This window comes from Heterodontus francisci, chromosome 25 (assembly GCF_036365525.1).
Source record: "Heterodontus francisci isolate sHetFra1 chromosome 25, sHetFra1.hap1, whole genome shotgun sequence".
In the NCBI taxonomy this organism is placed as follows: domain Eukaryota; kingdom Metazoa; phylum Chordata; class Chondrichthyes; order Heterodontiformes; family Heterodontidae; genus Heterodontus; species Heterodontus francisci.
Genome location: NC_090395.1, coordinates 19,192,052 through 19,205,745, shown reverse-complemented (window position 1 = coordinate 19,205,745; position 13,694 = coordinate 19,192,052). Strand labels below are relative to the sequence as shown.

The following is a 13,694-nucleotide window of genomic DNA, read 5'->3' as shown; positions in this document are numbered from 1 at the left end:
ATAACCAGGGGGCATAGATTTAAGGTAAGGGGCAGGAGGTTTAGAGGGGATTTGAGGGGAACAAAATTTCACCCAGAGGGTGATCGGAATCTGGAACGCACTGCCTGAAGGGGTGGTAGAGGCAGGAACCCTCACAACATTTAAGAAGTATTTAGATGTGCATTTGAAACGCCATAGCATATAAGGCTACGGGCCAAGTGCTGGAAAATGGGATTGGATTAGATAGGTGCTTGATGGCTGGCACAAACACGATGGGGCAAAGGGCCTGTTTCTGTGCTGTAAAACTCTATAACTCTAAGCCTCTCAGTTGTATCAACCGCTACAAAGTCCAAGACAAGGAATGAAACCAGACTTAGGCACTGGGAACGACGACGGCAAATCCAGCCCTGTTGACCCTGCAAAGTCCTCCTTACGAACATCTGGGGGCTTGTGCCAAAATTGGGAGAGCTGTCCCACAGACACGTCAAGCAACAGCCTGATATAGTCATACTCATGGAATCATACCTTTCAGACAATGTCGCAGACAATATCCCCCCAGCCATCACCATCCCTGGGAATGTCCTGTCCCACCGGTGGGATGCCCATCAGAGGTGGCAGCACAGTGGTATACAGTCGAGCGAGAGTTGCCCTGGGAGTCCTCAAAGTTGGTGAGGGGAAAACCTACTTGACCTCGTGCTCACCAATCTATCTGTCGCAGATGCATCTGTCCATGACAGCATCGGTAGGAGTGACCACTGCATGAAGTCCCGTCTTCACATTGAGGGCGCCCACCATTGTTTTGTGCGGCACTACCACCGTGTTAAATGGGATAGATTTCAAACAGATCTAGCAACTCAAAACTGGGCACCCATAAGACACTGTGGGCCATCTGCAGCAGCAGAATTGTATTTAACCATAATCTGTAACCTCGTGGCCTGGAATATCACCCACTCTACCATTACCATTATGCTGGGTGACCAACACTGGTTCATAGAGTACAGCAGGGCATGCCAGGAGCAGCAGCAGGCATACCTAAAAATGAGGTGTCAGCCTGGTGAAACTACAACACAGGACTACTTGCATGTCAAACAGTGGAAGCAGCATGCGATAGACAAGGCTAAGTGATCCCACAACCAACAGATCTAAGCTCTGCAGTCCTGCCACATCCAGTTGTGAATGGTGATGGACAATTAAACAACTGACAGGAGGAAGAGTCTCTAAACATCCCCATCTGCAATGATGGGGGAGCCCAGTACATCAGTGCAAAAGACAAAGCTGAAGCATTTGCATCCATCTTCAGCCAGAAGTGCCAAGTGGATGATCCATCTCTGTCTCCTCCCTTGAAATCCCCAGCATCACAGATGCCAGTCTTTAGCCAATCCAATTCACTCCATGTGATATCAAGAAACGACTGAAGGTACTAAATACTGAAAAGGCGATGGGCCCTGAGAATATTCGCATTAGTGCTGAAGAGTTGTGCTCCAGAACTAGCAGCACCCCTAGCCAAACTGTTCCAGTACAGCTACAACACTGGCATCTACCCGACAATGTGGAAATTTGACAACTTGCTGCATACTGCACCGATCAGCATATCTTGAAAGGTGTGCTGTGAGCACTGGGAGCATGCAGAGTGATGGACGCTGATTTGGCACCCGACTAGCCAGTTTGGACCTCACGGATCCTGTTAATGCCCTCCCCTAAAAAAAAAGCTCTTAGCTGCATGAGGGATGCCTCATTAGTGCTATATAAAGGGATCGCCATGTAAGTTTCAGAAGAGGTGCCTTTGACTTTCTTCTGCTGCAGGGTTAATAGAAGTACTGTTTTGGAGGAATTGACTGAAGTCCTTTCAGAAGGGAGTTGTGCTGGACCTTTGAGAAGAATGGTGTGGATTTTAAAGGCCTCTGAGCAGAATGCTTGCTCCTAGTCATGGGGGCCATAGTTGCAGTTTCTCTTGGGCTGGAGATGGAGCAGATGCAGCAGAGAGGGGAAGCTGTTTGCAGATGGAAGAGGAGGAGGGCTCCCAACACGAGAACATACCCACCTAGTGTCTTCAGAGAGCACTTCTCCTACTTTCACCTCCAGCTAGGAGCAGTATTTGCAGAAGCAAAGCTTCACAAAGGAGGTGGTCACAGCACTGTGCCATATTCTTGAACCAGACCTGCAGCCACAGAACAGGGCAAGGCGCTGCACTGCCATCAGGGTCATTGTGGCCCTTAATTTCTACTTCAGTGGATCCTTCCAGGCTGGAGCCAGTGGCATCACCAACATTTCTTTCTTCGTGCATCACTGCATCCAAAAAGGCGCTGAGTCCCTGTACCCAAGGACACAGGACATCATTGTCGTCTTTATAAATATAGAGAAGCAGGAGGTGCAGGCATGTAGCTTTTCCAGGATGTAGAACTTCCCAGTGGTTCAGGGAGCCATTGGCTTCATGAGCAAGGCTCTCCTGGCGCACATCTCGATGGGGAAATGTGCTGCACCTTTTTAGAGCTTCTCCCTCCCTGAACATGCAGTTAGTCTGTGTTTGGTCACACACTATATGGGCAGCACAGTGGCGCAGTGGTTAGCACCGCAGCCTCACAGCTCCAGCGACCCGGGTTCAATTCCGGGTACTGCCTGTGTGGAGTTTGCAAGTTCTCCCTGTGTCTGCGTGGGTTTCCTCCAGGTGCTCCGGTTTCCTCCCACATGCCAAAAACTTGCAGGTTGATAGAAATTGCAGGCCATTAGAAATTGCCCCTAGTATAGGTAGGTGGTTGGGAAAATATAGGGACAGGTGGGGATGTGGTAGGAATATGGAATTAGTGTAGGATTAGTATAAATGGGTGGTTGATGGTTGGCACAGAATCGGTGGGCCGAAGGGCCTGTTTCAGTGCTGTATCTCTAAAACTAAAAAAACTAAAACTATCATGTTGGTGAATGCCTGCTCTTGCAGCAATCACTATGCTTTCATCCTGTGCCAGTCAGCCATTCCTGCTATCTTTGAGCCACCATATTGAACCAGAGGGTGACTCCTCAGCATCAAGGGCTACACGCTGTACATGTAGTACATCACGCAGTTTTGCTACCTGACCATACATGGTCAATGCTTCAATAATAACAGCCATGGTGTGACAAGGAACAGTGGAGCAGACCATTGGCATCCTAAAACAACAATTCTGCTGCCTGGACTGCTGGGGGTGGTGTTGGGGTGCCTTCCAGCATATCTTGTGAATCATTGTAGTATACTGTGTTCTCTGCTGCTTGGCAATCATGAGGGCATAGCCCTTGCCACTAGGTCTTCGCTGACCATCTGAGGAGGAAGGGAGGGTTCATGTGGAACACCGTTGCTCTGAATGGGCTGTCTGTGACTGTCCCATCAGTCTCCAATTCCCCTTTCTAAAAAAAAAATCACCAGATCACAGTAGTTCCACACTTTCCAACGCTGTTACGGACCATTACAGTGTCCTCTTGGCCAAAATCTTGAAATAAAAGACACCATGAACCAACCATTCCATACCAACATTATCCAATAATACAAACAGCACTCAAAGTTCATTCTCATGCTTTTCCTTGGTGTCTTTGCTTGGCCGCAGCAAAGCTGGTGGAAGGCTGCTGTCTTTCAATGGGGGGGACTGTAGTTGGCCTTGCTCAAGCAGCTCTGGACCTTGAGAGTCCTGTTTCGGACTGCCACCATCTTGGCATAGGCGGCAGCAACAGTCTGGCTGAGGGGTAGTAGCGAGGACACTGGCAGAGTTCCAGTGGTGGGAGCACAGATGTCCTCCTGAGAGGAGAGACGGCCACCCCCCACCCAGGGCAGTGCCTCAACAATCATTGTAATCTTTTGGAGCACAGATTGTTGGACTGCTGTGAGACCCTGTAAACTCTTCTGAGCACTTGCTTCTGCAGCCATGTTGGCAGCAATCTGAACCTGCACCAAGCTGGGCATGCATGGCAACAAGGAGAGTTCTCTGTCTGAGTTTTCACTGCAGCACTCTCTGATGTTCAGTGGCTTCTGCCTCTGGTGAAATGGAAGCTGCGATCTTGACCATCAGACGCTACGTCATGGCTAGATCCGCAAGTGCATTCATGGAGTTGGCCACCACTTACATGCTGGAAAGGATGGGCTCCAAGTTCTGCATGAAACCCTGTGCCAAGTTGGAGCCAGACGCCTCCATGTCCTTGCCAATGACAACAGGCTCTCTGGCAGGCTGCTAATGCACCAAGCATAGCCATCAGCCTTTGTATGCTGTCCCATCAAAGTCCTCATTGAGTCCTGCAACCAGAACCCTTTTGCAGCTTTGCCCTCTGGGGATCTGGCACACGTGCTATCCTTTCCCCCGGCCTTGCTGTAGACCCTCGCGCCCAGTGACTCAACATGCAGATTCCACCTCAATATTACCCGCGAAAGTATAACAGCCAGTATTTGAACTGGTGGCTACAGGTGTTAAATCAAGTGACTGGTTCTTTCTTAGGGGTGTGCTCATCTTCCAGGCCTTCATTTTCAGGCACCACTGCCACTGGCTGTCCAGGCAGCAGGTCTTGTGCCATTGAAAGCATACATGCATAAGGGGAAGGTGGGGTGCCAGATTGTGGGATGAAAAGAGATTTGAGAAGCCATTTGAGAGGGCAAATAAAGCAAGGAAATACACAATAAACGGGAGGGTATTGAGAGGGGTGGAAGAAGTGAGACACCTTGGAGTGCATGTCCACAGATCCCTGAAAGTGGCAGGACTGGTAGGTAGAGCGAAGAGGGCAAAAGGAATGCTTTCCTTTATTGGCCGTGGTACAGAATTCAAAAGCAGGGATGTAATGCTGGAACTGTATAAAACGCTGGTTCGGCCACAGGTGGAGTATTGCGTACAGTTCTGGTCACCACATTACAGAAAGGACATAATTGCTCTGGAGAGAGTACAGAGGAAATTTACAAGAATGTTGCCAGGGCTCAAAAGTTGCAGCTATGAAGGAAGATTGGATAGGCTGGGGTTGTTTTCCTTAGAACAGAGGAGGCTGAGGGGTGACTTAATTGAAGTGTACAAAATTGAGGGGCCTAGATAGAGTAGACAGGAAAGACCTGTTTCCCCTAGCGGAGAGGCCAATTACCAGGGGGCACAGATTTAAGGTGATTGGTAGAAGGATTAGAAGGGACATGAGGAAAAACTTTTTCACCCAGAGGGTGGTGGGTGTCTGGAATTCACTGCCAGGAACGGTGGTGGAGGCAGAAGCTCAATTCTTTAAAAGGGTACCTGGACATGCACCTGAAGTGCTGCAAGGCTTTGGACCAGGTGCTGGAAGGTGGGATTAGATTGAGCGGCTAGTTTCTATTTTTTTTCTTCTCGGCCAGCACAGATGCGACTGGCTAAATAGCTTCTTTCTGTGTCATAATTTTTCTAAGGCTCTATGTCAGGCATTAGGCAGGAATGTAGTCCATCTTGGATGGCTTCAGGAACGCCAATTGCCATGGTCTCTGACGGCCATGCCAATATCCCCAAGCACAGTCTGCTCTAAGGGGGTGAGGACCTGCAGCCATGTGTGTCCTCCACTAGCTTTTGCTGCTCCCTTTGGTTATGTGCTACCTTGTCCTGCAAGAGAGAGGGACGAGTGTGTTGCAATGTGTTTGGGTAATGTGCCTGCTATACCAGAATAGCTGGAAGTAGCTAGATGTAGGTGTGAGGCTAGTAGCAGTGGTTGGTAAGTGAGGGTGAGCTGGAGAATATGTTAGGCATGAGCCCTGATTGTTAGAGATTGTTGATGGGTGAGTGATGCTGTTTTGGTGGATTGAGCAGTGTGTGAGGTTGATAGTAAGTTTGGGAGATGTATTAGAACAAAAGAACAAAGAACAGTACAGCACAGGAACAGGCCTTTCGGCCCTCCAAGCCTGCGCCGATCTTGATGCCTGCCTAAACTAAAACCTTCTGCACTTCCGGGGACCGTATCCCTCTATTCCCATCCTATTCACGTATTTGTCAAGATATCTCTTAACCGTCGCTATCGTACCTGCTTCCACCACTTCCCCAGCTGCAAGTTCCAGGCACTCACCACCCTCTGTGTAAAGAACTTGCCTTGCACATCCCCTCTAAACTTTGCCCCTTGCACCTTAAACCTATGTCCCCTAGTAAATGACCCTTCCACCCTGGGAAAAAGCTTCTGACTATCTACTCTGTCTGTCCATGTATTCACTGATCTTGACCACTCGTGAGGTCATAGAACTTTTTCTGGCATTGTATGCAGGTCCTCTGGGCCAGATTCCTGAAAGTATATGGCTGCAGAGCCTCCTGCAGAAAAAGAACCTCTCTCCTGCTTTCCAGCTCCTGCACTAATGTCTCCAATGCTGCATCTGAGAACCTGGCAGCCCTCTCTGACCTTGCTTTGATTTGCTACTGCTGAGAGAGTCTCTCCCATCCACTTTCAGCGCCTGCTTCAGCCAGAAAGCACTCCACTTTAAGAGGTGCAGGCTGGCTTTAATTGATGCTAGTGTTGTATGAACCTGGTTTCCCTGTTAAACATGCAACTCCTCGACAGCATGTTTATGGAGATGAGCTGGCAGCACAAAGTTTGTATGGATTTCCTCTATCGGGTGCAGGATGCATGGTGATGGATGGGGTACCCATCAAGCGGGTTGCTTTGTCCTGGATGGTGTCGACAGCTGCAACAACATTCAGGCAAGTGGAGAGTATTCCATCACACTCCTGACGTGTGCTTTGTAGATGATGGAAAAGCTCTGGGGAGTTGAGAGGTGAGTCACTCACTGCAGAATATCCAGCCTCTGACCTGCTCTTGTAGTCACAGTATTTATGACAGGTTCTATCAGTTTCTGGTCAGTGGTAACCCCCAGGACGTTGATGGTTGGAGATTCAGTGATGGTAATGCCATTGAATGTCAAGGGAAGGTGGTTAAATTCATGCTGGAGGAGATGTTCACTGCCTGGCACCTGTGGGGCGCAAATGTTACTTGCCACTTATGTTGTCCAGGCCTTGCTGCATGCTGAAATACTGTCTGGGACAATAGCCTTTGCTGTATCCGGTGTGCTTGGCTTTTTCTTGAAATCAGGTGGAGTAAATTGAATTGCCTTAAGACTGGCATCTGTGGTAGTGAGGAGTCAAGATTGGATGATCCAGTTGGCAGACAGTTGCAAACACTTCAGCTTTGTCTTCTGCATTCGTGTGCTGGGCTTCTCCAACCACCACCATCTGCCTTTAGTTATTATCCACCACCATTCACGACTGGATGTTGCAGGATTGAAGAGCTTTAATCTGATCCATTGGTTGTGGGATTGCTTAACTCTGTTTGCTTCTGTTGTTTAGCATGCATGTAGTCCTGTGTTGTAGCTTCATCAGGTTGGCACTCATTTTTAGGTATGCCTGAAAACTGATGGCATGCTCTCCTACACTTCTCATTGAACCAGGGTTAGTTGCCTGGTTGATAATACAGTGATGGATATGCTGTTACAGATTGTGGTGGAACACAATTTTGACTATGATGGCTCACAGTGCCTCATGAATTCCTACTTTTGAGCTGCCAGCTCTGTATCTATCCCATTTAGCACACTGGTGATGCAAGCAACATAATGGAGGGTGAAATAAAAACACAAAATGCTGGAAATACTCAGTAGGTTTGACAGGATCTGTGGAGAGGGAAACAGTTAACATTTCAGGTCGATCTTTCATCAGAATTTCCATGATGGAGGGTGCCATCAGTGTAAAGATGGGACGACTTCTCCACAAAGACTGTGGTTAGTCCTACCATTGTCATGGACAGATGCATCTGTGGCAGTTACATTGATGAGGATGAGATCAAGTATGTATTCCCTTGTGTTGGTTCTTTCACCATCTGCTACAAGTCCAGTCTAGCAGTTATGACCTTTATGACTTTGCCAGCTCAGGCAGTAGTGATGCTCCTGGTGATGGATATTAAAGTCCGCCACCCAGAGTACATTCTTTGTCCTTACTTCTTCCAAATGGTATTCAGTGCAAATTTGATACTTAATTTATTCTTTCATGGGATGTGGGTATCACTGGCCAGGCCAGCATTTATTGCCCATTCCTAATTGCCCTTGAGAAGGTGTGGTGAGCCACCTTCTTGAACCGCCGTAGTCCATGTGGTGTAGGTAAACCAGCAGTCCTTTTGGATAGGGAGTTCCAGGATTTTGACTTGGTGACTATGAAGGAATGGAAATATATTTCCAGGTCAGGCTCAGAGGGGAACTTGCAGGTGGTGGTGGTCCCATGTGTCGGCTGCCCTCGTTTCTCTATAAAGTAGAAGTAGCAGGTATGGAAGGTGCTGTCGAGGAAGCCATGATGAGTTGCTGCAGTAGATGGTACACACTGCAGCCTCGTTGTGCTGGTGGTGGAGAGAGTGAATGCTTAAGGTGGTGGATGGGGTGCTGATCAAGCAGACTGGTATCGAGCTCCTTGAGTGTTGGAGCTGCATTCATCCAAACAAGAGGGCAGTATTCCATCACACTCCTGACTTGTGCCTTATAGATGGTGGACAGGCTTTGTGGAGTCGGGAGGTGAGTTACTTGCCACAGAATACTCCAGCTCTAACCGGTTCTTGTAGCCACGGTATTTCTATGGCTGGTCCAGTAAAGTTTCTGATGATGACCTCCAACACATTGACGTTGAAGGACTTAGTGATGGTAACGCTGTTGAATGTCAAGAGGGAGGTATTTTTCTTGTTGGAGATGGTCATTAACGGCCACTTGTGTGACACAAATGTTGCTTGTCATTAATCAGTCCAAGCCTGAATGTTGTCTAGGTTTTGCTGCATGCAGACATGGACCTCTTCGTTATCTGACGACTTTGAAATGGAACTCCTCACTCTGAAATCATCAGTGAAAATGCCCATTTCTGATCTTATGGAGGGAAGGTCTTTGAAGACACCAATATCCATCACTATCTCTGGGTTCTATCCTGTCTCACCTGCAAAGGTGCCAGCACGTTAGTATACAGCTGGGAGGCCCTGGGCATTCTCATCATTCAATCTGGACCCCATGGCGTCTCAGCACCAGGTCAAACATGGGCAAGGAAACTTCCTGCTGGTTACTACATCCTGCCTCCCCCCCCCCCCCCCCCCCAGTATTACTCCATGATGAACACCACTTAGAAGAAGCAATAAAGCGGGGTACAAAATGAACTGTAGGTGGGGGACTTTCATAAGAGCAGGAGTAGGCCGTGCGGCCCATCGAGACTGATCCGCCATTCAGTACAATCATGGCTGATCTGCCTCAACTCTATTTTTCCCGCCTGCTCCCCATATCCCTTGATTCCTTGAGTGACCAAAAACCTGTCTATCTCACCAATGATGGAGCATCCACAACTCTCTGGGATAGAGAATTCCAAACATTTGCAATAATTTGAGTGAAGAGATTTCTCACCTCAGAACGCCAAATGATCAGCCCCTTAATCTGAGACAGCCCCCGTGTTCTGGATTCCCCTAACGGGGAAACCACCTCTCTGTGTCTCCCCTGTCAGGCCCCTTCACCTCTCATTTTTCTAAACTCCAGAGAGTATAAACCCAATCTCATCATGGGACAACCCTCTTATCCCAGGGACACATCTGGTAACCTTCGCTGTACTGCCTCTAAGGCAATTATATCCTTCCTTACAAGTGGAGACCAAAACTACACACAGTGCTGCTGCCTGCAATGGTTTTGCCAAAGTCTTGTACAATTGTAGCAAGACCTGTTTATTCTTGTCCTCCAATCCCCTTGCAATAAAAGCTAACATTCCAGTTGCCTTCCTAATTGCTTGCTGTAGTTACATGCTAACCTTCTGTATGAATGCACTCAAGTCCCTCTGTTCATCAACATTTCCAAGTTTCACACATTTGAAAAAAATCCTGCTTTTCTATTCTTACTACCAAAGTGAATAACCTCTCACTTCCTCACATTATACTCCATCTGCCACCGTGTTGTTCACTCACTGAACCTGTCTATATCTCTGCACCTTTTTGTGTCCACCTCACAGTTTACATTCCCACCTAGCTTTGTACCGTCAGCCAACTTAGATGCATTACTCTCGGTCTATTCGTCTGTCATTAATATAGTTAGCAAACAGCTGAGGTCCCAGCACTCTTCCTTGTGGCACTCCACTAGTTAAAGCCTGCTAACTTGAAAATGCCCCAATTATCTGCTTCCTGTCTGTTGACCAATCCACTATCCATATACCCCCTACTCCATGACCCCAATACTTGTATATTAACTTTGTGTGACATATTATCAAATGCCTTTTGGAAATCCAAGTGTACTACATCTACTGTTTTCCCTTATCTACCCTACTAGTTACATCCTCAAAAAAAGCTAATAAATTTGTCAAACATGATTTCCCTTTCGTAAAACCATGTTGCTTTTGTCTGTTCATACTATCATTTTCTAAGTACATTACGACTTCCTTAATAATAGATTCCAGCATTTTCTTGATGACATGTCAGGCTAACTGGCTTGCAGTTCCGTGTTTTCTCTCTCCTTTCTTGATTAGAGTGTTACATTTGCTAACTTCCATTCCACTGGGACTGTTCTCGAATCTAGGGAATTTTGGAAAATCCTAACCAGTGCAACCACCATCTCTGCAGCTATCTCTTTAGAACTCTAGGATGTTGGCCATCAGGTCCTGTGGATTTGTCGGCTTTTAGACCCTTAAATTTCTCCAATACTTTTTTCTCTCTTGAAATTACCTTGAGTTCCTCACTCCTGTTAGCCCTTGGTTACCCTCTATTTTTGGTATGTAATGTGTTTGTTTAATTGTTTAATAACCAAACAAATATTTGTTTAACATCTCTTCCATTTCTTAATTTTTCATGATAATTTCTCCTCTGCCTCTAAGGGACCAAGATTTACTTTAGCTACTTTTTTTATATACTGGTAAAAGCCTTAGGTTCATAGCTAGTTTACTCTCCTATTTTCTCCCTTTCTTTCAACTTTCTGGTTGCCTTTTGCTGGTTAATAAAATAGTCCCAATCCTCAGGCTTACAGCTATTCTTTGCAACGTTACAAACCTCTTCTTTTACTTTAATACTATCATTAACTTCCCTAGTAAGCCAGGGATGGATCATTATGGCTACTTTTTTTTAATGGAATATAGTTTTGTTGAACATTTTGAATTTGTTCTTTAATTTTTCCCACTGTTTATTTACTGCCATACCTTTTAGTCTATTTACCCAGTCAGCTTTGTCCAGCCCTCCCTTTTATACCTGTGTAATTGGCTTTGTTAAAGTTCAAGATTCTTGTTTGGGACTGGAGTATGTTGCTTTCAAACTTAATATGGAATTCAGTTGTATTATCACTTTTTCCCAAGGGATCTTTTACTAAGAGATTACTAATTAACCCTGCCTCATTGCACAATACTAGATCTAAAACAGCTTTAGCCCTAGTTTGTTCCACAAAATATTATTCCAAGAAATTGGACAGGGTGGGTAGAAGTAATTGGAGTGGGAGGAGACTTGCATGGAGAATTAACATAGGGTCAGTGCAGTTAGGCCAAATGGCCTGTGTCTGTGCAATAAGTTCTATGTAATGTATATTCAAAGGCCTCTCCCAGCAGTTACATTTCATTGTCTAAAAGTTTAACGAACTCCAGGCAAGTTTAAGCGTCTTGGTTGGCCAAGACACCCCTGAGCAACTCTATAAACTGAGTTTGATTCTGTAATGATACAAGATTATCCTTTCCGGTGGTCATCCCTCTGGAATCAGGTGAGACCCAGACTCCAACTTCATATAGTTTTTATTTTTTCATGGGATGTAGGTGTAGCTGGCAAGGCCAGCATTTGATGTCCATCTGTAACTGCCCTTGACAACTGAGTGGCTGACTAGGCCATTTCAGGGGGCATTTAAGAGTCAGCCACATGGAGGCCAAACCAGGTAAGGACAGCAGATTTCCTTCTCTTAAGGACATTAGTGAACCAGATGGGTTTTTATAACAATGGATAGCTAGTCTCAGTAGGGTGCCATGAAACTTTCAATTCCACATTTTTATTAATTACTTGAATTTAAATTCCTGGTGGGATTTGAACCTTGGGACTCTGGATTACAAGTTCAGTGACATTACCAATACACCACCATCTCCCCTTAAACTTTGCAACAATGCTAAGGTTACAGTACCTACATACTTTGATGGCTTCATGTTTCAGTGAACTAAATTTTTAAATGTAACAATTGGAACCATGTGATCCTATCACTGTCCTATACAGTGATATTTTTACTGTTTCAGCTCCATAAACCATTGTCTGGTTTAGTTTGTAGATTTAAATTGGTGCCAATTGCCATCGTTCTCCTTGCTAACTGGACATCTCTGCTCTGCATTTACAAAGACAGAGTCTTTACATTTTAAGAAAAAATATTTTAGTAATTGGTCACACAAACAAAATCTTAATTAGGATCACTACCAGACTTGTTGCCCTAAAGGTGGGACTGCTGGGTTTAAGCTAAGAATGGAGAAGACACTGGCCCACTCCATATGCTCTGTCCTGTTCTTCACTAAATGATTAGAAACATACTAATTCTTTTAAATCTTTCACATAGGTTGAGGTTGTGACTCAGACCTCTGGCTGTCTAAACCTAGACTGGACTGATCAATCTGTAACTGCCAAGAGGAGAAAGCAACATGACCTGTATTCTGAAACCTCTGCTGATTCTCAAATAGAGACTTTTGGGGACCTTAACGTAGGAAGCCCAGAGGGTGTCGACACTGAAAATTCTCTCCCAATACAGCCAAGTTGTCTCGAAGCTTCATCCTCGCTTGAGACGAATAGTCTGGTTGCCAAGGAGGAGAACAACACATCTCCGCCCTTTCATAAATTGCATCCTCCTGAGTGGGAAAACTCTGCAGGCCTGACATCATCGAACCCGCTTGAGGTGGATGAAACAATCAGAGATGAGAAAATAAATCGCCTCAAAGAAATGCTGAAGGAGAAGCAGGCAGTGTTGGATCAGATGAGGAAGAAAATCTCACTTTCAAATACCACCTCCCATTCTACTTTGGAATCCTTTACACTGTAGTTCATGGAGCAAACGTATACATTCTATATAGTATGTGTTAAACAACTTTCAAGAAGATTATGAGGAGCTACCAATAAACACAAGAAACCTGAGCCTGATTAGTTCTGTAGAAGGCAAGTGACAGCCTCCCAAGGAGTGCTTCAATGTTCAAATATTCCTACAGGAAGTAGTGACTCATATGTATAAATCCAATAGTTATGAATAGTCACTTTATTTTAAAATATAAGGGTTTCTACAGTTTTCTTTGAAATTCCAAGGTTTTGATTTGTATTTTGCTATGTGTGTATAGAATATCGGGTGTTTAATCGAGCTCTTTTTTCCCATTGTCCAAAGAAAATCATTGTAGTTTCCTATTGTTCAATATTATAAGGCTCCTGAACATGTTGGTTGTATTAAATAAAGATTAGATGGGATAAGAATGCAGTTTCATCTCAAAAATCTTAAAAGCTGGAACATTTTTAATTTCTGATTCTCTCACTTTAAGAGATTTTATCAAGGCTTGTGAGGTTAGTGAGTGAATAAATCAGATGTGTTTATAATGAATTAGGGATTCCAGCTTTTTATTAGTGTTTTGCGTGATTATTGGCTGCAGTTTTTTTTTCAATCTTCACAAAAATACATGACCTGACTGCTATCCTACTGTATGCAGATTTGTCTTGGGTTTCAAAACATAATAGGATCAGGAGTAGGCCATTTGCCCCCTTGAGCTTGCTCCACCATCCAATAAGATCACAGCTGATCGGAT

General features: G+C 45.4%; 1 protein-coding gene across 3 annotated transcripts in view; it reads left to right on the top strand.

Annotated features, from left to right (window-relative positions):
• LOC137383771 (uncharacterized) overlaps positions 1-13,492 on the top strand; it is a 37,612-nt gene extending 24,120 nt beyond the window's left edge. For all 3 annotated transcript variants that reach the window (XM_068056946.1, XM_068056945.1, XM_068056947.1), the window contains exon 4: positions 12,473-13,492. In XM_068056946.1, coding sequence (XP_067913047.1) covers positions 12,473-12,949 — 477 coding nt within the window. In that variant the 3' untranslated portion in view covers positions 12,950-13,492. The remainder of the gene's footprint in view (positions 1-12,472) is intronic.
• The last annotated feature ends 202 nt before the right edge of the window (positions 13,493-13,694 follow it).